Genomic DNA, 25,609 nt, shown 5'->3' on the forward strand with positions numbered 1-25,609 from the left:
GGGAAGACTTTCTTTTTCTTTTTTAATTAATTAATTAATTTTGTTGTCATTAATCTACAATTACATGAAGAATATTATGTTTACTAGGGTCCCCCCTTCACCAAATCCCCCCCACAAACCCCATTACAGTCACTGTCCATCAGCGTAGTAAGATGCTATAGAATCACTACTTGTCTTCTCTGGGTTGTACAGCCCTCCCCGTGCCCCCCACATTATATATGCTAATCGTAGTGCCCCCTTTCTTTTTCCCCACCCTTATCCCTCCCTTTCTCCCCAGTCCCTTTTCCTTTGGTAACTGTTAGTCCATTCTTAGGTTCTATGATTCTGCTGCTGTTTTGTTCCTTCAGTCTTTCTTTGTTCCTATAGTCTTTGGGTTTGAGGTGAGTCTCTTGTAAGCAGCATATAGATGGGTCTTGCTTTTTTATCCATTCTATTATTCTGTGTCTTTTGATTGGTGCATTCAGTCCATTTACATGTAGGGTGATTATTGAAAGATATGTACTTATTGCCATTGCAGGCTTAGGTTCGTGGTTGCCAAAGGTTCAAGGTTAGCTTCTTTAGTATTTTACTGTCTAACTTAACTCACTTATTGAGCTATTTTAAACACTGTCTGGTCATTCTTTATTCTTCTCCCTTCTTATTCCTCCTCCTCTGTTCTTTATATGTTGGTTGTTTTATTCTGTGCTCTTTTGTGCTTCCTTTAACTGCTTTTGTGGGTAGTTGATTTTATTTTTTGCCTTTAGTGAGTATTTGGTTGGTCTGCTTTCTTTGCTGTGATTTTATTTTCTCTGGTGACATTTGTTTAGCCTTACAAGTGCTCCCATCTAGAGCAGTCCCTCTAAAATACCCTGTTGAGGTGGTTTGTGGGAGGCAAATTCCCTCAACTTTTGCTTGTCTGGGAATCATTTAATCCCACCATCATATTTAAATGATAGTCGTGCTGGATACAGTATCCTTGGTTCAAGGCCCTTCTGTTTCATTGTATTAAATATATCATGCCATTCTCTTCTGGCCTGTAGGGTTTCTGTTGAGAAGTCTGATGTTAGCCTGATGGGTTTTCCTTTGTAGGTGACCTTTTTCTCTCTAGCTGCCTTTAAAACTCTTTCCTTGTCCTTGACCTTTGCCATTTTAATTATTATGTGTCTTGGTGTTGTCCTCCTTGGGTCCCTTCTGTTGGGAGTTCTGTGTACTTCCGTGGTCTGATCGATTATTTCCTCCCCCAGTTTGAGGAAGTTTTCAGCAATTATTTCTTCAAATGCACTTTCTATCCCTTTTCCTCTCTCTTCTTCTTCTGGTACCCCTGTAATGCAGATATTGTTCCTTTTGGATTGGTCACACAGTTCTCTTAATATTGTTTCATTCCTGGAGATCCTTTTATTTCTCTCTATGTCAGCTTCTATGCGTTCCTGTTCTCTGGTTTCTGTTCCATCAATGGCCTCTTGCATCTTATCCATTCTGCTTATAAACCCTTCCAGAGATTGTTTCATTTCTGTAATCTCCTTCCAGACATCATCCCTTAGCTCTTGCATATTTCTCTGCAGCTCCATCAGTGTGGTTATGAGCTTTATTTTTAATTCTTTTTCAGGAAGGCTGGTTAGGTCTGTCACCTTCTCAGGGTTTGCCTCTGTGATCTTGGTCTGTATCAATTTCTTCTGCCTTTTCATGGCGATAGATATATTTGTGGGGAGCTGGCACGTGTGTTGGGTAAGAGAAAGTCCCTTCTTGCCAGTTTGTGGCCCTCCTCTCCTGGGAGAACAGTGGCCTCTAGCGCCTTGTGCTGGGCAGCTGCGTGCAGACAGGGCCTCTGATCTTGCCCGGCCGCTGTGGAGTTTGTTTAGCTCTGCAGTTGCTGTGGGCATGGCCTGGCTCGGGCTGCTGCTCCAATATGGCGGAGCTGCGTCAGAGGGGGAACAGGAGGGAGGCTGTTTATTGCGGTGAGGAGCCTCCGAGCTGTGCTGCGGGGGTTCGGGCGTTTGAAGTTCCCCGGGATTCCCAGCTGCTGGGCTAAGTGTCCCTGGACGCTTCCGTCCAGCTATGGGGTCCCTGTCCCTTTAAGACTTTCAAAAAGCACTTGCTTTTCTTTGTCCCTGGGGCGCCGGCTGTGGAGACCCGCTCACAGGTCTTACTGCCCTGTTTCCCTATTTCCAGCACCCCACGCATGCACTGTGTCTGCACTCCAGTGGGGATGGCGGGGGCTGGGTGTTCAGCAGTCCTGGGCTCCCTCCCCCTCCTGCTCCGACTCCTCTCCTCCCACCGGGAGCTGGGGTGAGGGGCACTTGGGTCCCGCTGGACCGCGGCTTGTATCTTACCCCCCTTCACGAGGCGCTGGGTTCTCGCAGGTGTGGATGTGGTCTGGCTGTTGTCCTGTGTCTTCTGGTCTCTCTTTTAGGATTAGTTGTATCTGTTGTATTTTCAAAAATATATATGGTTTTGGGAGGAGATTTCCGCTGCTCTACTCACACTGCCATCTTGGTTCTCCTTAGGGAAGACTTTCTTGAGGACTCATTTACATGTATTTTAAAATTGCTATTGCAAAACTTTGTTCCACCTACCAGTCACCTCTCTTTGAATCAGGACCCTAAAGACGAGAGGCTCCATTAAGAACATTTAAACTAAAAATTCTTTTAGTATACATTTCAAGGAAAAGTTTCCTTCTATATAAACTTGCTCTATTTTTTTAGCTAGTACAAAGCTTGATAGGAGACTTACTACTTATTTTTGGCAATTGTGTTGGCCTATGTGATTGTGGTTCTGTGATTTTCTTCTGCTTAATGTGCCCCGTTTCTGTTTTTTACTCTTGCCCTGTGACTCTTTTCTCACAGACTGCCTCCAGTCCTGCTTTGGAAGTTTGCAGCAGGCAAGTAAATTCTTAGCTTTGCTTAACAAGAGCTCATAATGTGGAACTCTCCTCTTGCTTAAGAAGAGTTACCAGGCTAGAGGAATTATTAACTTGGTATCTTTTTAAGTACAGTTAGGAATTTAATCTTCATAGCAAGTTGTACCCAACATAGTAAATGCGGTTGTATGAAATATGTGAGGCCCACATTACTGTACACTAAAGGAGCCAAGATTAGCCTGGGGCTTCATGTCTTACAAGGAGCTTCAGAATTTCCTGATCGGTAGAAGTTGTCTAAGCCATAATTGGCAGCCCAGATATGCTTCCGAATGCCCACTGGCTGGGTGGAAGCATGGCAGGATGTGCTGTCTAATGTGAAAATGGCCCCACTTCCAGGCTTTGAGATTTAAGACTCTGGGTGAGGATAGCAAAGACAGCCCTGGTTTTTCTCATCTGCAAGCTCCCTGTGTCTTCAACGCAGCCACGGCTGTCTTACTGTCCTTGTCAGGAAAGACTTACCAGTGGAAATCTTCCAGTTGGTGTGTTCTTACAAAGAAGATGTCATTACTTTTGCAAAATAGTCTGTGCCACATTTGGTATAAATATTTAAAGCCAAACCATTTTCTGATGAGATATCATGGCCGTTGCTTTATTCCATTTCTTGTTAATTTGTAAAAGATGTAGCTGTCTGTGTCCTCTTTCTGGATCCCACTGGAATCAGCCAGACTGATTCCCCACATGTCCAGGTTTTAGATCTTGATGTGACTGGAATTAGCTGCTCCAGCTACGGAAGGTGCTAGCCCGTAGTACACATTGTCCTGTGGACATGCGTTGCTGTGCGGCTCCTCAGGGTCCTGCAGGGAGTTCTGGGGCCAGCCTTGGCTGATCAGCCTGTGTGTTGCCTCAGCGATGGAAGAGGCTTGCTTAGTCGCTTTGCTCTAAAGCATTTCTTTCCATCTCCTCCCAGGATCAAATGGATTCCATGGTTTTAAGAGTCTCACATCAGTGGGAATGACGACCTGATCTCTGTAGCAGGGCTGGCAGTGGACACTGAGGCTGGATTGCTCTGTAGAAAAGCTTCCCATGCCAGGTTTCGCTCCTAGAGGCCAAGGTCCTGGTTGTTCCAGCCTTGTTTTCCCTGTTGCTCCTCTTCTGTTCCTCTTAAAGGACACGGAAACTGAGAACGCACCCAGCTGAGTTTGTTGGGCTGCAACAGGAGATGTGTCTTCTTTGCAAATAGGGTCACGTTTGTCTGGCCCCAGCTGGTGTGGACACCACAGCAGGTCACTGCCGCCCTCTGCTCACAGGTGTACCCTCTGCAATGCTCCTTCTGAGTCACGACCGTGTAGCTCCTGCTGCCTCGACGTCATCCACTCTGGTCCAAAGCGAACGGGAGTTCTTCACAGAGTGCTGCTGCCACCACTGCTCATTTCCACTTGCCGCATGGGCGGGACCTGGGACATAGTTGGCATCATAGTTGCAGGGGTGGCTGTGGACTTGAGTTCTGGCTTCATATGGGGAGACAGAGCTCATAATGTAGGGCTCTCCAGAAGGGTGTTCAGAAGCTGCAGGTGGACCTGGCCGTATCAGATGTCTGCTGCTGATAAAGCCCAGGGTACCAGGCCGTGGAGACTTCTGACAGCCCATAGCACATGGCTGTGTGTCAGCCACCCGCCTCTTCTCTAAGTTTATGCCTCTCTCCCTTTCCTTTGATTGAAAAAAAAAATGAATGATTGGTTTTCTCCTACGAATGTTTCACTTCTGCAATAATAACAAAGTATTTCTGAAGCCTTTCTGTGATGAGGGCAGGCTCTACACAAGAGGATTGAGAGCGTGTGCGGCTTTATGATCAGATTACCCGTGTTCAAGTGGCCCCTCTATTACCTGCTGACTGAGTGACCTTGGATAAGGTGTCTTTCTGGCTCCATGTCCCTCGGCCGCCCTTCCTTGTTGCCGACCTCTTACAGTTTGAAGATTAGTGTATGTATAGTAAGTACTGGGGCTTGGATCAGCATTTAGTGCACATTCAGTAAATGTTAGCCATAGCCCTCATTTTTGTGGAGGATTTAGTAGAGAAGTGGCAAATTAGATCTTGCCCTCATTGGAGAGGGTAATTATCATGTCACACCTGAGCTGAAAGACAGTAGAGAGACCAGGTGATGAATGGCTTACCTGAGAGGCTGTCCGGTCGCCCTGCATAAAGTAACCCACACGCTGCCCATGGCTGTTCCTGCCGCTCCCCACAGTGAAGTCACTGCAGAGCATTACCTCTTGACTTGTTTATTTTCTGTGGTCCCTCCCTAGGATGACAGCTCCCCGAGCATGGCCCTGCTGTTCACCTTCTCTATCGCTGGGGCCTGGAACGGTGCCTGACTCTGAGGCAGGCGCGTGATGCATATGTATTGCGTGAACAAAAATGACAGGGTTGCCCAAGTCCAGCTTTTCTTTCCCCAGGGAGCAGCGCAGAGAAGGCAGCGTGACCAGCTACATATATAAGTAGTTCACTTGATCTAAAGGAGGAAAGGTTTTGTGCTCCCACGGGGGCCTGTCTATCTTTCCCAGTCTTGGCTTTGAATGTATTGATCTTGGGGAAGGGAAGCGTTGTTGCCTCTGAGGAGGAGCGACATAAGGAGAGGGGGCTGAGAAGGACCAGTGAGGGAGCCGAGACCCAGAGGTTCATCTGTGAGCAGTTTTATAAGATTAAGGTTATCTTCTTTTGGCTTCTGATTTAATTGTCCTTCAGTTTTGTGGAAATACAAATTGGAGGAGGACAGATAGCCTTTTGTTAAAATTGTGGAAAATTTTGAACATACAGAAAATGAAGGGAAGAGAGAGTAGCCAACATCTTTGTATCCCTTGCTGGGCTTCAGAAGCTACCAAGTCCTGGTCAATCCTGTTTTTATTCCTGTGCTCCTCCCCCAGATATTTGGAAGCCAGTCCCAGCCATTCTAGCATTTCATTAGGATGTCTCTGCAAAATTATGATGGTATTCGTAGCGTGAATTACACTGTTTCAGAAAAGGGAGAATATGCAGATGGACTGGTCCTCAGGCTGGCATCTTGAATCCACCTTGATGTTCCTGCTTCTGCTCCCGTGCTGAGGTGAAGGGCCTTCTCCTTGTTAGCATGCTGTGCGCGAGAGCCCATGAATGGGCCGTAATGGCTTCCAAGCGTTGCCTCGCGATGTGACTTGACTACTTGAAAGCTGGTTAAATAGATTATGTGCTTCACAAAAAGATGACTCTTGCATACAATCTGTAGTGTGGAGTGAGCAGATTTTCAAAGCAAGATACAAAGAGACAGAAAGGTCCAAGCTTCGTAATTTGTGCATTTGTCGCTTCGTTCCCATGTGATTCTGTTGTTGCCCATGTATCTGACAAAAGCTGTGGAAATTAAAGCTTAAATCCTATTACAGAAATGAAACGTTTCAATGTAATTAAATTTATGTAAACACTGGGACACCCAGGCTTAGGATGTATGCCCACAAAAATGTTTTACATTAATGTTATTGATACTGGGATAAAAGAAATCAACCTGGGATAGCATTGATTTCACCTTAGTCAAGAGCAGGGGACATACTTGCAGGACACCTTTGAGTTAAGCAGGGAGACCTCAGGCAACACATGCTCTTCCCCACAGGGGGCGCCTTTCCACTTCGGTTCTCAACTGAGACCTTGGAGGCACATCCCAGTGAGCGCTGGATCACTTCTTTGCCTTTCCATATTCTCATATTCGAATTCACCAAAGAAATCCACCAATTTCTTTATAGCTTCTACATACTTATCAGTGTGTCTTAAGGTTGTTTTTGGAGGATAGGGTAAGATTTGAAAATCCGATGGCAAGACAGTCCCTGTATGACTTCAACAGCAGTTTAATATTCTTAGGGAATTACTATTCACTGGCACCCATTTGTGTGTTTGTTCCTCTTGATGGGTGGAATCTGGGAATCAGAGAAATGGGAAATGTGCCGTTCCCTCATTCCCTGGCCATTCCCGTGGCTGTTTCTTTCAGTGGAGCAAACAGGCTCCTTTAAGGCCGTGTTCATCATAAAGCTTCATTTGTGTTTCATTTTTGAACAATGCCGAGCTTCTTAGAAATGGAGGCCCAGAAAGCTTTCATTATTTTCCTCATTCTTATTCTCAAGGTGGACGATTCTTCCAGTTATCAAGCCGAGTAAAACTCTCCTTTTTAGTGGTGGAAACATTAGTTCCAGTAGCCCTTTGCAATCTGAGGACAAAGGCCCAGATACCTATTGGGACTAGCAATTAGAAAATACAGTCAGGTTTTCAGAGTGTTTTCATTGTATTAGACCCAGGGTAGAAAATTTGTATCTCTTAAAATTACCCTATTAGTCAACTTCTCGTGTTTTAAATCACAGAAAGAAAAGCTTTGCGTTTAATATAGACCTGTAATAAAACATACCTTCTTAATGCTTTGATCCATAAACAAGTCAAAATAAAATCTCTTGAGCTTCTCCACTGTGGAAAATAGATATTTCCCTTTATTGAAAGGGATCTTAAACTCTGAGCTGCTCTTTAGTGGTTTTGTTAACTTGATGGATGTGTACAGAAAGAAAAAGGGGTTGGGACCATCTTGTGCCACAGTCACTTAATGTACCACCCATATAGCATTCTGGAATACTTTAGTAAGAAAGTTGCACTGATGACTTCTAATGAACATTACCAGCTGTGAACTCCCAGAGAGAAATTCTTTAAAATCATGGTGGAATAGGAATACCATTTTCTCTTCTATTTTTTTCATGCCTTGAGAAAATTTTAATCTTTATCTGTGAAATACTGTACCTTTTTCATCCTTCATTCTATACATCTTTTTCCATTATATGTGATTTTGAAAAAAACCGTTTGTTAAAGCAGTGCATCCCTTTAGAAATGGCTTATTGAATCTAGGAGGGTGAACTCAATTTCAGTTTCTCAATTACATCCATTTCAATTTCATTATGATTTGTTGAGCACCTACCATGTGCTCAGGACTGTTGGCTAGCAAGTTTTATTCTTCTGAGAGGCTTCAGAGCCATCAGCCTAAAAATGTATAATTGGAAAAGAGTAATTATCTTCATTTCCAGATAAGAACTCAGAAGTTAAGGAACAAGTCCTAGTCTGTACTTATGATCGCCCACAGGGAGCTGTCCACCACCATGGTGCTGATCAAGCGGTTGTCTTTACAAACCCATCACCCACTCTTGAACTGTTTCACAACCAGCATAGCAGTAACGCGTCCTGAAAACTGAATTCACCTCCAGTGCCATATAGAACAATACAAAATACAAAAATATGAATAAATAAATTAAGCATAAATAAACTGTGTAATGTTATACTTATGTGCTCATGGAATTTTCTTAGCTTTTCTCCTTCTGTGTGGGGACTCTTACCTGTGATCAAATTGGCAGTGTGGCTAATATAACCTTTATCATAATCTGTTGACTCAGTGTTTTTCACTCACTCCAAGGAGGGCTCCTGTCCCTGTTGCTTGATGTTGGGAGCAGGAACAGCAATCTTAGAAGAGGCCGCCTTGGCTGTCCCATGTATAGTCATGCTCACACAAAACACCAGGACAGCAAGTCTCTGAGTCTTCCCAGTTCATGATTCCTTATTGGTCCTATGAGCTTATTAGCTTTTTACTTGCATGATATGTTACCTACAATAACTTGCCTAGGATAGTTGGAGGGGCCCAAATTCAGCCTACAGTTTCAGCCTGCACTTCTCCCTCAAGATCCCATTTTTTTTATGTTGCATAAACCTCTCCATGAGTTTATAGGCTTTTCCACCAAAATGGAGTGGACCAGACCATACGATTTTGACATGGTTTTTAACATACACATTTCATTGTCAGGGCAAGTGGGAGAGGAGGATGCTGGGACACACTGACCAAGACCTGTGTTCTTGCCTACCTTCACTCTTCTGGTAAAAGAATACACACTACTGCCCAGCCTTGTGTATTCTCTGTTTTCTCATCCTCCACATGGCAAGATTCTGCCCAAGTACTGGCAGAGCTGTAGAACTCCTTCTGAATTTACTAAGCTATCACCCTAATACAACCTTCCATCCAACTACAGGGCACTGATAAGTCCTGCAGCCTGACCAGATTCCTGGCCTGACCAGAACTAACCACACCATCTTCCCTGGCATCTTACTTGAGTCTTTTTAATTTTTTCATCTGTATAAAAGGGACTCATTTGAAATTTTTCTCCATTTGTTCTCTCATTTCTTTCTTCCGATAAATTATTTATTACTACAGTATTAACAAACATCTAAATCTTACTGTTAATGCTTCTCTAAAGGATACAAAATATTGCCACCCTGCTCCCTTCTTCCAAAAGGTGACACAGTTTTCACTAGGTTCAGTGGTTTCACCTAGACGGTATCTTTGACCAGAGCTTATTTTTCCTGTTCTTGGGCACTCTGTACCCTGCCATGTTTTCCTTACAATTTCCAAGATTGTTTTAATTACTCTGTCACCCTCTCAATTAAAATTCTGTGATTCTGGGTGTGGAAGACTAACATGTAGATTGTCTTATTTCTGATCCCTTCAGCACTCAAGCTAAGTGGTGCTGAGGATGTTCTGACCAGAATACTTGCAAAGATGTTACCAGTTGGTAGGAATAGAAACACGGTGGAGGGCTGTTGTATTTACTCCACTTCACAGGTAAAGAAACTAAAGTCTAGGAAGGAAAAATGACATTTGGCTTGGGTCACTCAGTGTGAAATCACTCTCCTGGCACTGCTAACACCATGACTTCTTGTATTAATATTCTTGGAAAATTTTAATTTGCATTTGACATGTAAATATACCTGGGTCATACATATTTACATGTGTGTGCTGCATATTCATGGACCATTTACTCCAAGGAGCTCTGGCCTTAGGATCAGGCATCTAATTCTGGGGACTGCTCAGTGGTGCAGTCCCCACACTCTGGCTCCTGGTGCTGTGTATGTAAAATTTGGACCTAAGTAGATGGCTCCTGTGCCCCCTTCCCCTTCCACTCCTGGCTCTTTTATTGGCATTTCTGTTTTTTGAAGACTTGTGTGGAGGGAGAAAGTCATTTGAACAAACTGAATCATGTGAGTACAATTTTTAGATGGTTGAAAAATAAGATGATTGTCTATAAAAAATGAATAGCAAACATCCCCCACTGATATGGCTCTTACTGTTTAATTCTCATTAAAAGTGTTAATCTGGATCTCACTTCTGTGTAACAGGCTCAAGGTTATTACATGCACTTTATGGATCATTTGTTTAATGTGACCAAACTAAAAATTAAGAAGCGCATTACTCAGTGTTCATAAAATGAATTTTTTAAATGGAAAAATTCATTCTCTATTTGCATCTTGCTTTAATATAGAGCTGTTACGGGCTTATAGATGGGCATTCTGCTTGGACATTTATAAGCTGATGATGCCTGTGGAATACCTTTTATAAAGATTAATATTTTTACTCTGTGCCCATTACCAGAGCATTAATCATCATGGCTTCAGCCAGTGCAGCTGAGGATGAACAGATGTCGAATCATTGCTGTCTGTAACATAGCAGATGACTCTGGGAAGAGGGTTGTGGAAGGGTGGCTGGCGTGCTGCATGACCTCTGATCCTGGCTGATGTGCACAGAGTCTGAGCCCTCCAGGTTGCCTGCTCCTTCCTGGCTGTGTGAGCTAGTCTGACTGCATTCCCTCCTGTACACCATTGGGAAAACCCAGGCAATTACGCTAGCTAATTCTGGCTTCTTCATGGGTTTATCCGTGCCTCAACTCAGACTAACAGGCACTGATAAGTCCTGCAGCTATATACATGTGATGAGAAGTCTGATGGGTACAACATGTGGCCTTGATTCTCCTTCCAGTGATGGGCACCAATTCATTAAAATGAGAAATTGCACAGGATGTCTTTAACATCTGCTTCCTAGCACACTCTGAGACTGTATTGTCCAACAGAAATAGAACATGAGCCATAGGTATAATTTATAATTTTCTAGAGTCCATAGCAAAAAAAAAAAAAAAAGGGACAGTGCAATGGGTGAAATTAATTTTGATAATGTATTTTATCTAAAATATCATCTTAATATGACTTTAGACTATGTATTACTAATGACATGGCTTCACATTCTTTTTTTACCCTTTTAGCTCTGAAATCTGATTTTTTTAATGTTTATAGTGCATCTCAATTTGCATGCTAAATTTTCTTTACAGATACTGTATTTTTTACCATTGAAAAGTAGATTCACATACCTAAATTGTTCGTTTGTTCCAAATAGTTGTTTCTAGTAATTGAATTTAAGTTTACATTACCTAAAATTTACCAAAATAGAAAATTCCGTTCCTCAGTGGCCCCAGCTGCATGGCAGGTGGCCGCCGACTCTCCTCTTGGACCTCAGCTCTCAGGCATTGGTTTTCTTTGTGTACTTTTTGTTGAATAGGCTAATTTTGTATAATGATATTATTCCTCTTATGATTATTGACAGCCCCCATTTATTGAATGTTCACTGTTCGACGAATTACATACATTATATCATCTCATTCCCACAGTAAACCTGAGAGGTAAACAGCAGCCTCCCCATTTTTCAGATCAGAAAATTAAGGCTTAGAGAGTTCAAGTAACTTGTTCAAGATCCAGAGCAAAGTGTGAGCTGCGTGGATTTTATTATGTCCTTATGTGTGTGGGTAAACTGAACCTTAATCGGAGGCAGAGGCTCTCCCAGAATCAGAGAGTGACCCAGGTTCCTAGACGTCTAGTCAAGTATTTGCTGTAGCTGTTTTTCAAGTGGGTATCAGTGGGTGGTTTATTTAAAATGCATTTTCCAGATGAAATATAAGTGTTATTTGTTTGTTGGGTTTGGGGAATTGTCTGCTTCCCAGGCTGCCTATTTTGAACCTACTGGAGTTATTGGCAAAAAATCATGATACAGCAATAAATTCTGTTCATGGGGAAGGGTAGTCAGGAGACCGAGGTGGGACATTCAGAATGTGACTGGACATTCCTCCTCTTTGGCTGCCAGAGACGCCATCTGATGCTTTACAGTAGTACATCGAAGGCATGTATGTGTGTGGGTGTGGGTGTGTGTGGGTGGGTGAGAGAGAGAGAGAGTATATGTGTGTTGGGGGGTGAGTGAGTGGGGTGTACCTTCTGTGCTCTTGATATTTTGTCCTGACTTACAGTAAAATCTGAGGGACTTCAGTGGTATTTAAAATGTGTGCTGAGCCAGTTGGAGCAACTGGAAGTAGACTGAGATGCAGGGGAAGAGATGCCCTTTAGAAAATGAGGTTTGAGAAGCTTGTGATAGCTGGCTTTGCAGAGGGCAGTGTGTCGGGGTGGGCAGGCCTGCTTTTCCCTGCAGACGTCATGATTTGATTCTCTGCCCCATCACTGCACGTGAGCCCAGAGCAGCACTGCATGCTCACATGTGCATGCACACTCCGTGTGGGCTGGCTTGGACACCATCCAGTGACACGGGCGCATTGAAAGGTGGGACGGATCGTGTGAGGATGGATTCCTTTGTCCCTCTGATGTCTTCCAAGGATGGGACAGCTTTAGACTGAAGGTCCCTCCTCACCACTGCACGGGAGCAAAGCGCTGGGGTTCACAGATGAAAACCACTGTGGACAGAAGTAAATATGTGGCAACTGCCCTGCTCAGAAGAGAGCTGTTCTCCACACTGAGTAGCTGTGTGTGCATGCACACACATACACATCACTCACACATGCACACATACACACACCATCAGGTCTAGTTCATGTGTGAGGTCTCTTCCCACTGATGAGTCAAAGCCTCTGCCCTCCTGGGGATCACATTCCAATAAGGAGACACAGATACAATACAACCAATCGCAATTGGCGGTGCTCTGAGAACCAGACGTCCGAGACCTGCCCTCCGCCCAGGTCTGCTGCTGGGCTGTGTGGGTTCTGCGGATAGGGGGCACCATAAAGTTGGCCCATTGCTTTCTCCAGCTTTGGGCCTCCCAGCCTCTGCTGCACTCTGGGGCCTCACCTTTCTTCCCGTGGGTGCCTGGGGTGTGTTTCTGAAAAGTGCTGCCACCCTGTGACATCTGTCCTCGGTCACCTCGGGATGCCTGGTGCACTCAGTGTGGGCCGAGAACCTGGCTGCCCCTCTCTGGTGCTCTGGTCCCATGGTTCACATGTGGTCAGGGGCCGGAGCGCTGGCGCTTATCCCCACTTCCTGCTTTGTCTTGACCTGCTCTGTGTGCGGAGGGTGATGCGGTTCTCCTGTGGATAGTGACACACCCAATCGTGGATATGGGCCCCTCTGAAAGATCATAACATTGGGTTTTGATGTTCTCAAAGGGCTAAAAGAATGGAACATCTTTAAATGTGACCAAAGGGCATGAAGTTTTGTTGTTTCTCATCAAGAGAGGCTGGATAACAAACAGATGAAGCTAACACAGTCCCCTGGGCTGGGCCCCGGGATGGTGGGTGTTCTGCCAAAGGTGGTTGACGGTCTGTTCCTGCTGAAGATAACAGGACAGCCATCACCTCTTCACCCTGGAGTGATGGTGACAAATGCCACTAACATACTCAGTTACCTCGGGGATCCATGAGGTCCAGGACTGCCTGTCCATCAATGGCAGATAAATGGGGCAGTAAGGGATGGATTTTGGCCAGGGCATGTGGGTACCAGAGCCAGAGGGCCATTTCTGCCATCTCTGAGTTCAGAACCATGGACCTCTGATTTCTACCCCTCCTCCCACCCTGGCCTGGCCAGCCCATTAGGCCTTTGTCCTCTTGTTTTTGAACATAGCTTTGCCAAGCGCATGTGTCATTTTCTTTGTTTATTCATATTGTTAGGGTCTTTCTTTACCTGCTCAGGTGTTGTGGCTCTAACGTCTCCCTCTGTGATGTCTTGGAAACTGGACTTGTCTCCGTAATGGTGGCAGCAATAGGGATGGACAGGTGGAGCGGGATGGCCAAAGGCTGGCTCCCTGTTGAGGTTGGCCGCACGGGACTGTGTGTTTACAGGACTCACCCTGTCCTGCCAGGGATCGCCAATGGCTTGCAGGCAGGGCTGGACTTGGGCAGGTTTTCCGTGGGACCTCCCAGCCTGTTGGGTCTAGGAGTTCCGAGTGTAGCCCCTACACACGCTTATGTTGTGGTTGAGGTCATCAAGGCAGGAGCTGTGGGGGGCATATGGCATTTGTGAATACTGGCATTCTATAGGAAAGACATTGGGCTGTGGGGACGCTTGTGGAATTCATGTATTCTGTGGTGAGCATTTTGGACAGATGCATTTTCGGGCTGCATTCACTGCCATGAGGTCATTTTCTTGGAGCATTTCCCTTGACCTGGCTTCGTCCTTGGTCAGCTTCTCTGACACCTGTTTGTCCTTTGGACTGCTTCACGCATGCATGTGAGGGGCTGTGGCATTTGGAGACATACTGTCCACAGGGGCCTGGTTTGCACTGACATCGCAGAGAGACTTGGGTGAGAAGATAAGAGAATGGTGTGAGGGCCCCTGTCATCCAGGAGCACAGATACGGAGGGACCACCCTGGTTGGCGCAGGACCGACCTTCTCCACACTCTTGCTCTCTGACCTCCTGCAGCTTCCGGTATCACAGCCAGTGAGGCTGGCCTGGCCTCTGCCCCGGGGGGTGTGGAGCTCTTTAGCTTCTCATGCGTTACTTCTGCGTGATTACTAATCATGCATTGATTACTGTTATCATGAAGTCAACATATAATCATATGTTCTTTGGACAAAACTTCTTAGAAAAATGGAGTTACTATCAGTCATTTTCCAGGGAATAAATTAAAATGGAATTTGAAAAAGTCTTAGAAAGAGCATCCTCCGTGTAGCCCCCTGGGAAGACAGTGGAGCAGAAGGGCTTGTGCAATTTCTGCATCCTCATTGCTCCCCGTCTGCACCCCCGCAGCCCGCATTTATTACTGCATGGCCCTAGGGAAAGTCTTCGAATCGGGTCTCCACATACTGGCAGGAACCATTCCCGTGTTGCATGTTCATTTTCTTTTCTTATATTAAAAGAGCCCCCAGGAAACATTAATGCAAACCATGCTTTTATGTGTCATTAACGTACATCCTAAAATGTGAAATCCTGAAAACAAGCTAAGTGTATTTGATGTTTCAGAACTCTGTTGTCTTCTCTCTCATGCTCTGCATTTTAAAGGAAATGGCAGTGACTGGGCTAGATTCACAACCCAGAGCTGGAATTGTAAACAGAGTGTTCATGTTGGAGGGTGGATGACGCTGGCGTTAAATGGGATTTCCCAGCTGGAGGAGACAATTAGTAATTACATTTCATCTTGAATCTCATTGGTATCTGTCTCCTTATTGTTCTTTAATTTTCTGAATGTCTTTTTCTCTGCTCCTGTCTAAAAACACAAATGAAAACCCAGACATGCTTTGATCCTCTGTCCCAGCGTCCCTTCGTTCCTGGCTGTGCCCGACACGCCGTGTCTGCCCTCTCGGTTTCCCTTGTCTTGTCTCTCCTCCACCCCTCCAGGGACCTTCCTTGGGAAGGAGTCTGTGTGCCTGAAACGGCCGCCTTCCGAGGCTGTCCTGTTCTTCCTGGCCTGCTGCCGGTTGGCCACGCTGACCGCCTGCCCTCCCTTAGGGCTGGGTGATGTCACTCATCTCCCCTCACTCCATCTTCCTGTCCTCCCAATGCTCTGTCCTAATACCTGCGTCCTGCTGCTGCCCTTGGTTTTCCCTGCCCATTCTACACACTCCCTATTGATAGTATTATTGGCTTTTATTGCTGTTTACAGGCCGATGATTCTCTGCTCCGTGTTTCTAAGCCAGGAATGTCTAGAACCCTCTCTCCATTTGCCTACTAGATGGGGCCACTTGGGTGTCCAATGGGAAACGTAAACTCAATTTGTCTAAAACCAGACCCTAGTCCTTTTCTCCTTCCTTAAATACACTTCTTTTCAAACTTTCCTCTCCTTATATGGCATCATTAGGTTCTTTGGATGATACACTCATCAACAGGAAGTTGGGTGTTATGTTGGACTCCTTTATCCCCAGCCTCATCAACAGTTTGTCACCGAGCTCTGTGTCCATCCTGTCCCCAGTTTGCTCTTGTTCAAGGCCTCTTTTTTCAAAACTCACCACTGTGGCAGGAGGTCAGGCCTTTACTGTTTCTTGCCTGGACTGTTGTAGCTGACTGACCTCCCATATCCATCATCTTGCTTGTTCAGTCTTAGAGGATCCCTTTAGCCTTCTGACGTCATCACATCTCTCCCCCACATCAGCATGTTACAGCTCCCCACCCCCTTCCCCCTTGTCCTTCATGTTCATGATGAAGCCCACCTGCCCTTGGCCTCATTCTGTCCCTCTTCTCCCCGACTCTCCTGGACTGTGCATGTGGCTCTGTGAATATGTCATATGCTCCTGTCTCCCTGACTTTGTGTATAGGGTTTCTTTCTGGATGGCCCACCCAATGTGGGAAACTCCTATTCCTCCTGCCCCTGGGGTAGGTATTGTGTCCTGAAGGGGGCCTCCCTGACTCCCCTCCGATGTCAAGATTGTTCCCCATTGCTCCATCCCTCACGTGCCTGTGCATTAGCTCAGGTGTCTGGGAGGCCAGAGAGAGGCTGTGGCTTTTCAGTAGTGTCTGCATCACAGTATAAGAGCAAGTACCCTGTTCTGAGCATCTAACCTGTGCCAGGCCCAGGCCCTCAAGCTTCACTTTGCAGGAGCACATTGTGCCTCAAGCCTGTGAGTAGCTAGTGCCATTGTGCCCATTTAGGGATGAGGAAACTGAGGCTCAGAGCGGTAGTGTTAGATGTCCAAAATGACCCTGCTAGGAAGCCAGCAGAATTCAAACTCAGAAAACCTCATTCCAGAGCTTGAGCTCCCAGCTCTCTGCAAACTGTCCCTTTGCATGTGTGAGCTGGGAAGAAAGTTGTCCCTAAGTGAGTAAAGATTAAGTGGGATAATTAGTAGGTTATGAGCTGGCATAGCTCAGAAACCTTTAGGAGGCATATGGCTATAGAAAGAATAAATGGCGCTCTTAGGAATAAATGAGAATAGCTCTACTTCAAACAATTTTTGTTGTAACAAGTGTTTCTTTTGAAGTTTCTAATCAGTAAGTTTATAGTTGAGCACAGAAAATTACTTAAAAACCTAAACGTGTGTTTGTTCTTATATCTATGCACACACTATGTGATGTATAGGTATATGTGTATAAACAAACATAGATGTATATGTTGGTGGATTATTGCATGTTTACATAGAGTTATACACATACATGTGTGCACATGTGTGGGTATAAGTTATTTCCATAACAGTATAACTGATTTCCTCCAAGTCGAGTACCCTGACCCTCTCTAGATGTCAGTTTCATATTCTGGGCAAAGTAAACGTCACAGTGCTTGAAGACAGAGTGGCATGTGAGGTAAACAAGCTTGCAGCAACTGGGAGTTGCATCTTGGGTCTCCTGCTGACTGGCAGCCCCATGTCCCCTGCAGACTGCAGAGAGATCCTGCTTCCTATGGTGACGGATCAGCTCAAGTACCATCTGGAGAGACAGGAAGACCTGGAGGCCTGCTGCCACCTGCTCAGTGACATCCTGGAGGTTCTGTACAGGAAGGACGTGGTGAGTAATGGCTGTGTTTGCAGGCTGCGTAGAGGACCCTGCAAGAAGGTTGTCCTATAATTCATGTAAACCCCAGCCTCCTCGTACAAAGAGGCACATTTGATTCATTTAAAAAGAAATGGCCTTCATTTTAACGGTTAGCTTCCCTCCCTGCCTCCCTCTCTCTGTAGAGCACACCCTTAAATTATTTTTATTTATGCATAAAGCATGATAATTATAATACAGTGTGTATTCTATCACATTGAAAAAATTTTTAAGTTGATTTCCTGTGACTTCTCAGCTAAATGCCGACCAAGACTTAGATTTTGATTCTTAAGGTCAGACAAAGGCTTTGGTAGTAAGATTGGAAATAAATGGAGGCTAATTACCTTCATTCTTTCTTTCAGCTCTTACTGTATCAAAGTAGTACATGCATGTAGTTTTTTTGTTTTCAGAAGTCAGTGATGCTTCTGAGAGTTTTGAGAAGAGCTCTCTACCTTTTCCCCCACGTTCCTCTCCCTACAGGTAATTTTTTTCTGTGCTTTCATAATTTTTTTGAAAAAAATAGTGTTTCCTTTTGTGTCTTTAAAGTGTATGTTTATTGCATTGACCTGTTTTCTTAGTCAAAACTTGGTGCACGCATGTATGGAAAAGCCTCCCATCCCCCAAATGCCCTGAGTGTACATCTATCTGTGCACGTGTGCTTGCACCTCATGGACTCTCCAGGTGTGTTTGACAAAGCACCAGGGCCTCGTCCGTCTGTGCCTCTTGTAGTAGACAGGTGGACCGGGGTTTTCCAGTTGGCAGGGCTTTTGTTCTTAGCTCTCTCCCACGTGACTCCCAGACACCTTCCCCATCAGCACACGCACCCCCCTGTCCTGGCCACTCCCTTCCTGCTCTGGCTCATTCTCGCAGTCTGGCTAGTGACTTGGAAGAACAAGGTCAGATTAAGTGAGTTCACAGCGATGGTGCCTTCATCAGTGCTCCAGGGCCTTCCCTTTTCTGAGTGAAGAAAAGGTTGGGAGTAAAGAGGTTGTATGGCAGGATCTCCCAAAGGAGGTGGTACCTGCCTTGACCTTGTGCAGAAGCTCCCAGGGAGCATATCGAAACGTTTATCAGTTCGTGAGGAAGGCTCAACAATCCCATTACAAACAAAATGAAAGAGCAAGTTCTTCCTGATGGAGAACTCTCCGGCACTATGAATTTTAGATAGTGTGCTGAAATGATATTAAACATTTTATGCCATATGATTGTTCCCCGTGTTATTCGGATTGGACATGCAGAGTCATCTACGGTTGTTAGCTGCCTGCCTTCCATTTTCAAATGGCCAAGTGTCTTTAGAAAACTAATTGGTGGGCTAATCAGGGATCATAAACATTATATTGTTTAAACAGATTTGCTTTTATTTTTAAGGTTTGCTTAAATTAAATTACTATGATGATATAACAAATTATCATTAATGGGCTATAATTAATAAGACGCCTTGAATTTTCTTTGTGAAGGCTTTGTCTTTGACAAGGACCGTTTTTCATCTCCTTAAGGGTTATAATTGATTTATTCTTTACAGGGTAAATGGATTCAATGACAGCCACCAGAGCTTGCATGTTAATGATTGTCTTAGGTATTGGTTCTCATGGGTGTGTCCTCCTCAGGGGCCAACACAGAGGCACGTCCAGATAATCATGGAGAAACTCCTCCGGACAGTCAACCGGACCGTCATTTCCATGGGTCGGGATTCCGAACTCATTGTAAGTGCTCAGAGACATGTTTGGGTATTTATTTGTGGCTGAGAGCATCTTTCCTGGGAATGTCATTTACTCTAAAGCCTGAAAATCCATCTGGCCTTTTCCAACTGCCTTTTGAAACTAAGCTTATTCTACTACAGTAGAGCAAGCAGTTGACATGCATTTATTTACAGTCTGGTGTGTAAAATATATTCACTTCCAGCGATTCTAGAAGCAAGTGTCAAAATTCACCAGCATTTTGGAGTCAGAAGCATTTAGTTCTAGTTTTCTCATGATTTCTGACAGAGCTTGTGTACTTTCCTCTACGTTCTCATTCTCCAGGTAGTTTCCTTCTCCGGATTTATATAAGATGTCATTAATGAAATTCTATGAATGACCTTCAAAACTAGTTGAGGTACTGCACCTTGGCTACCGTATTCTCTTACTGTCTGCTCTGATGCGTTATAGATGTGTCTCATACATAGATTGTTGAGGCCTGAAATGGTATGGGTTATTTTGTTGTTTAAGAAGGTTTTAACAGTAATTTAGACAGTCTTCCATGTGTTATATTATGGCGCGTTCTTTCCAGAGTACGCCTCTCTCCTTCTTGCCCCCAGTGTTCTTAAGCTTGTTTCTTAGGCAAAAAATGCACACGTAGGTCTTGTTTAAGTTCTTTCATATCTTGTACATGTTGCCATTTAAATTTGGTTGATGGCTTTTCAAAAAAAGAACTCTTTCCTAATCAAAGAATTAAAAATCAGTGGCAGTTTTCACTGACAGTCATTCTAGGCACATTGGTCTCTCTTGTGTGACCTTAGTTCCTTCTGTGTCTCCTGGGAGTGGAGCAAGGATGGTGCCATGTGTCTCCTTCAGACGGCAAAGCGGGAACGTAGCCCTGGGCTTTGGTTTCTGTGGCCGACGTCACAGTAACAGATACATTTTGGGAGACACACAGAAGCAGAACGATTGCTGCTAAGTATGTTTCCGTCCAGCAAAGTAATTGAATTTGTGCCTCAGAGTTTGGGTACATGTTATGTTCAGGTTTTCTTTTTGAAGGTATATCTCATTCAGGTTGGGATTACTAGGTATATACAAATTAGGAAATAAAAGATTCTCTTATAAATTGGTTTTATTTGCAGTGGACGTCCTTTCTTCCATAAAAGCAGTTTTTATGTTCCTCATTATGGCTGTTCTTTTCTGTAACCTTGAACCCCTTTGTATGGGTGGGAGGAGACTTGAGCCGCACGGAGCAGGACGCAGGTCACGTGACCCCTGGAGCAGGCACCCTTGGGGGCTGCTGTTCCTGTCTTTTCTAGATTGTGCTGCAGGCACTCTGGAATGTTCTCACGGGGTAGCAGTGTGAGAGCACCTTATGTGCAATGAATGTCGAGTGGCTGCACGTAGAGACATGTTTATTGTCATTCTTCTAAGATCCCTATTGGAATGGGCTGGATTAGGGGCTGGAGTGACATGATGGGACTCACGGGGTTGCGGGGAGTGAGGGATGGGCGGCTGCGGTGATGGCCATGTGGAGGCAGGTGGACTGCAGAGGTAGCCCTGTCTTTGGGTCTGACCCCAGCTGTGTGCCCGCTTGGGTCCTAGCTCACCAGCTGGCAGTTAAGCTGGGGAGAGGCGGGAAGGGAAGAAGCCCATAAGGGTTTGGATGGATCGTTGGAATGTGGAGAGATTTGAGGCATGCTCACAGCTCAATCGGAAGAGCTCACGGAGGTGGAGTGGGGCATGGGGGGACGTGGTGTCCTTTCTCCGGCCGTGCGGTCCGGGTTGCCTTTGGGAAATCTGTCCCATCAGCCAGAATGTTAATAACAGCGACAGTAATGGCAGCTCTTGGTTGAGCCCTCGTTTGTGTGCCGGCGAGCTGCTGGGAGGATTCTGCTTAATCACCACCTTCCTCATGCATGTGCCACTGCGGTCAGAGCCTGCGGAGAGGGGAGAAGTGGCTGTAGGTGCCACGGCCAGCATGGCCACGGGGGGCTGGCGGCGCTGCTTTGGAGCCATGGCTTAGCCCCAAAGCTGGTGTTCCTCGGCCTCTTCTGTTAAGACCACGATGCGGGGTGCTGACCTCAGTGGTGTTCCAGGGGGTACTGAAGAGGCCTCTGAGTCACTCCCAGGTCTCCGTGCAGTTAGGGAGGCCGCTGCCAGGGGAGGAAGCACTCTGTTTCCACCTGTCGGCCATTTCCACGGGCCAGACGAGGCTCTGCTGGAGGAAGAAGGGCCAGGCCGAGACTTGGTCGCCTCGTTCCTGAAGGGTTTGGAGGAACCCAGGTGTTCTGAGGCTCTCTGAGGAGTTTTAGGAAGAGCCCCTGCGTGTTCAAAGGCTGGAGGAAGACGGCGAGGACTTCTCATGCCGGAGGAGGGGGTGTGGCAGTGAGGACTCAGCACAGCCGCCTTACCCAGCTGTTCCTGTTCCTGCTGAGCAGGCGGCAGGGCCCCAAGGCGCTGTCGGGGGTGGGAGAGGAGAGCCCACTGCCCATGCCCAGGCCCTCTCCCCACCTCCCTGAGCCCCAGCAGAAGTCTCCAGAAGCAGGAAGGGGATTTCGGTCCTACCCTGACTCCTCCCAACTCCAGCATCTCTACTACCTATCAAAGGAGTCCAGGAATTCCTTTTGTAAAACTAAGTAGGCTGTCATGGAAGGAATAACAAAAGAATTCTGAGTAAGCTATTATTATTTAATGAGCAATGACAGCATCAAGATGTTTTTAGGAAGGGCATTCATGACGTAAAATTAGAGTTGCTTAGAGAGATCTTTCAGTCACCAAGGAACTGTGAGCCCGGCTGTGACGCCCACAGCCTAGCACAGGTGCCCCCCACTCCATGCAGTGTGTGTGGCTTTGCTCTCACGTTGCTCAGATGCAGATTTCTGCATCGGCGTCTTAAGTTCACTGCTGTTGCTCTGCGAATTTAGATTAGAGGAAGATCCAGGGGAAAAATATCCCTGACAAGGTGGACAAAACACTTCATCAGTGGACCTACTAGTGTAGAAAAGAGCCGAAAGTGGTTTGTAGACCTGTCTGGGGTAAGCGGTAGCACTCCTTTTAGCATAGAGATTTCTGTGATTATGTGTCTGCTACTCAGTTTTGCATAAATGCAATGGAAATGGTCAGCCTAAAAATTTTAAGTAATCATGGACAGTGGACTTAAAAAATGAAAGTGATTTAAAAATTTTTGGATAGATGGGCTTCACTTCATAACTGAATCCAGGATATTGCCAACATTAATACTAGAAATGTGACCTCTGTTTTGTTTGGACTTAGTCAATAGTGGGGAATGCAGCTGTGGCCTGATAATTTCCTCATCTATTTATGTGTAGAAGTGAGAAACCGGAAACCTCACATGTCATTGGAGAAGCTGTGACATACAGTGTAAGCCTTTTATCTGTGGTATTTTATAAACAGTATAGAGTTGATTGTATATTATTTGTTTTCATTCATACCTTTCAACATTATATTTGAAATGAGCTAAGAGGGTGCATCTCATGCATAAGATGAAAATATGCCATGATCCTGGAGTATTACCCTCTTTTAACAGACAGAACCCCATCTGGCATGCATAGAAACATAGACCGTGTGGATGCCTAAAACAGGCCTTAGCACTGGAACCTTGCAGTAAGCTTGCCACAGAATTAAGATGCTGTTTTATCTTTATTCTAGTGTAGTGTGTTACTGTAGAGTAATTGAGTGAAGTGCTTCATTTAATATTGTCTAATTTCAGGTGTTATTTTTCGCTTCCTCTTTGCAAAGGTTCCCAGGCCCTCAGTGGTAGGGAACCTTGTGCGCTTGGTTCTGAGTGGGGCCCCGGTGGGTTGGGTGCTCTTGTCTTGTGGGCAGGTGACCTGGTAGCCCGCGCTGTCCTGCACCACAGACATGCGCGTGCACACACACACACACGCACACACACACACACACACACACACACACACACACACACACCCTTGGCTGGAATAAATGCTGGTACACAATATGCTGTTGCTTTTAAATAAATGATCAGATTTATATTCCCTTAATGGGTCCTTTAAAGATGTAATTGAGTGTGAAGGACCTTTAAAGATTTTGCTGCAGCCTGGATGCACGCCGGAAGACTGGACTTCACTGATGCACTAAAATGCGAAGGTGGGCCTCGTCTGAGGAAAGAGTCCCTTCCAACAAGACGTGGGCTTAGGGAAGGGAAAAATCCGCCTGGATTCCCCACTTGGTCTTGTGACCACCAGGCTTCCTGGTTCACTAGACCCAAGTGATGGAAGTTATTCTGTGCTCCCTCTGACCACCAGCTGTGCGGGACATTGATGGGGTGGGAGTGGGTCACTGCGCCAACAGCACCGCTGGCGGGGAAGGTGCCGTGACTTCACCCCCAGTGCTTTCTTTGAGCCTCGGTGATCTGTAAGGACCTGACGTGCTTCTTCACTTGGAAAATAGTATAAAAGAATTGGCCTCCCAGTGAAGAGAGTCCTTTTACTGACTCATGACCAAGTATTTGCACAAAGATGTTATGTCCCATGCATGAACATTTAATTTGCGATGTTATTTATACTGGAATTTATGTATGAATGTGCTTTCTTAAAAAATGCTATTCTTAATCTTCATTTGCAAAAGAAAATGATACGTATGGACAGTGTCTGGCTTTACCATATGAGTGTCCGAAAAAGCATTTCTAATCGTATGTTTGGTAGTAACTCTCCCTAAAAGCACATAGCTTTCAGAAAAGCGCCGCCTAAGCTGTGTGAACTCTGAGGACTGTGGACATTCTCTCGTCCTTTGGTATTGGTGCAGCAGTTTTCCCTGCCTTTCTCATATTTCTGCGGCCCTAGCATTTTTTTTCAAGGTTGGTCACTGACTGGATTTACTGCTGAGGAAATAAAAACCATGTCATTGCCTGGGCAGAATGTGCTCTGAAACTCTTGCATATTCATACCAAACTGCAAAGGTTTCTTAAGTTAAGTACTGAGCTACTTAAAAGGCATTCTTCTGCTCCCACAGGACTTTCTTATCTGCCAAAATATGTGCTGCACATTATAGCATGACGTGTTAACGGCAATTCACAAAATGGAGTGTTGTTTCTGAATTGTACAGCTCTTTTCTTCTGGTAAATAAATTGATCACAGACTTACCCCATGCCACGTGTGTCAGTCATAGAGTTTTTCTAGATAAAAGGAGATAGATCCATGTGGAAAGCAGCCACTGTGACCTTTAGGTGACACTGCCCCCGTGAAATTGCCTCACTTAGCAATCAGGTCAAATTTTGCTTGCTGATGGAAACGTACCTGAAGAACCAGTCTACTGGTGGTGGCCTTTGTAGATGGGCCGGGCTGTAAGAAACAGTGTGGAAGGGAGAAGTTCTCAGCTTTTTGGTTCTTATTCTCTCCTGTGAAAGCCAGAAAGCGAGCATTTGATTTGCAGTTTCTCTCTGGAGCTGTCACTGTGGACTCTGCATCTCGTCATGCCATGCCTAGGACAGGACCCCAGGGTGAGCGGCTTTGCAGGGCATGCGCGCTGTCACTGCTTGGACATAGAGCCAGCCTGAGGCTGGCCCATCAGCCATGATACCATTTTCATGACACCTCGGGCCTCATGGCAGTGGATACCTGGCAGCCCTGTAGGATGTGCGGGGAACTTGTGCCAACAGCCTACACCCTTTCCAAGAGGGCACGGTTTTCCCACACCTTGCATCCTTCCCTGTTTATACTCTGCTGGAGTCAAGGGACCATCAAAGATTGAAGGAGCAAATCCAGAGGCCCTGGGACCTCTCGTGGGAGGCTAGTGACGTGCTGTAAGGGTGACTGGTGGGCATCTAAGCAGGAGAGGGTCCTTTGTATCTGGCTGTTTCTAAGAGGGGACCTCTGGGGCAGCAGCAGAACGGGACTTGGAAGACCCCCCGCTCCCTGCTGCTCTGGGGTGGTCACTGGGCCTTCCTTCCCATTCTGCATGCAGGTTGCACTCACCTCCTGTTCCCTGAGTCGCTTGTGAGGGCAGTGGGGGCCTTCCATCTCAGCCAACTATGGCTCCCCCACACTTGCAGGTCTAGTCTGCTACTGCAGAGACCAGGCTTCCAGGCGGCCCTCGCCCGGGGACCAGGGGTTGGTATCTGGCTGGTTTCCAAGGGGAGCGGGAGGGGTGGGGTGCTCAGCCCAGCATGGGAGCTGGATTTCCACCCAGGGGCCGGGAGAAGAACGGAGGGAGGCGGCCGATGCCTGCAGGGGTCTGGAGAGCTGGATGATCTGCATCCGTCTAGATTGTCGGAAGATCTAGAGAGAAGCTCTCTCCACGGGTGATTGAAGGACTTGCCCGGAAACACCACCGAGTTCAGTCATCTCTCGAGGCACTTAAACATTAGACAGCAGTTAGCCAGATCCTGCTGTGAGCTCATACGGTGCCTGTGCCCTGCAAAAGCCATCTTGCCCTCGAGCGGCTGGAGCCCACACAGGGTGTATGGCCAGGTAAGCTGTGCGCCCCTGGAGTTGAGGCCCCCCCACCCCGGCAGTGC

The 25,609-nt window shown here is 46.0% G+C and overlaps 1 protein-coding gene across 5 annotated transcripts in view; it reads left to right on the plus strand.

Moving 5' to 3' along the window:
• DOCK1 (dedicator of cytokinesis 1) overlaps positions 1-25,609 on the plus strand; it is a 480,397-nt gene that overhangs the window by 177,351 nt on the left and 277,437 nt on the right. For all 5 annotated transcript variants that reach the window (XM_057506476.1, XM_036899031.2, XM_057506478.1 and 2 more), the window contains exons 26-27: positions 17,283-17,410; positions 19,042-19,137. In XM_057506476.1, the coding sequence (XP_057362459.1) occupies positions 17,283-17,410; positions 19,042-19,137 (224 nt within the window). The remainder of the gene's footprint in view (positions 1-17,282; positions 17,411-19,041; positions 19,138-25,609) is intronic.

The sequence above is a fragment of the Manis pentadactyla genome, chromosome 8 (genome assembly GCF_030020395.1).
Source record: "Manis pentadactyla isolate mManPen7 chromosome 8, mManPen7.hap1, whole genome shotgun sequence".
NCBI lineage: Eukaryota > Metazoa > Chordata > Mammalia > Pholidota > Manidae > Manis > Manis pentadactyla.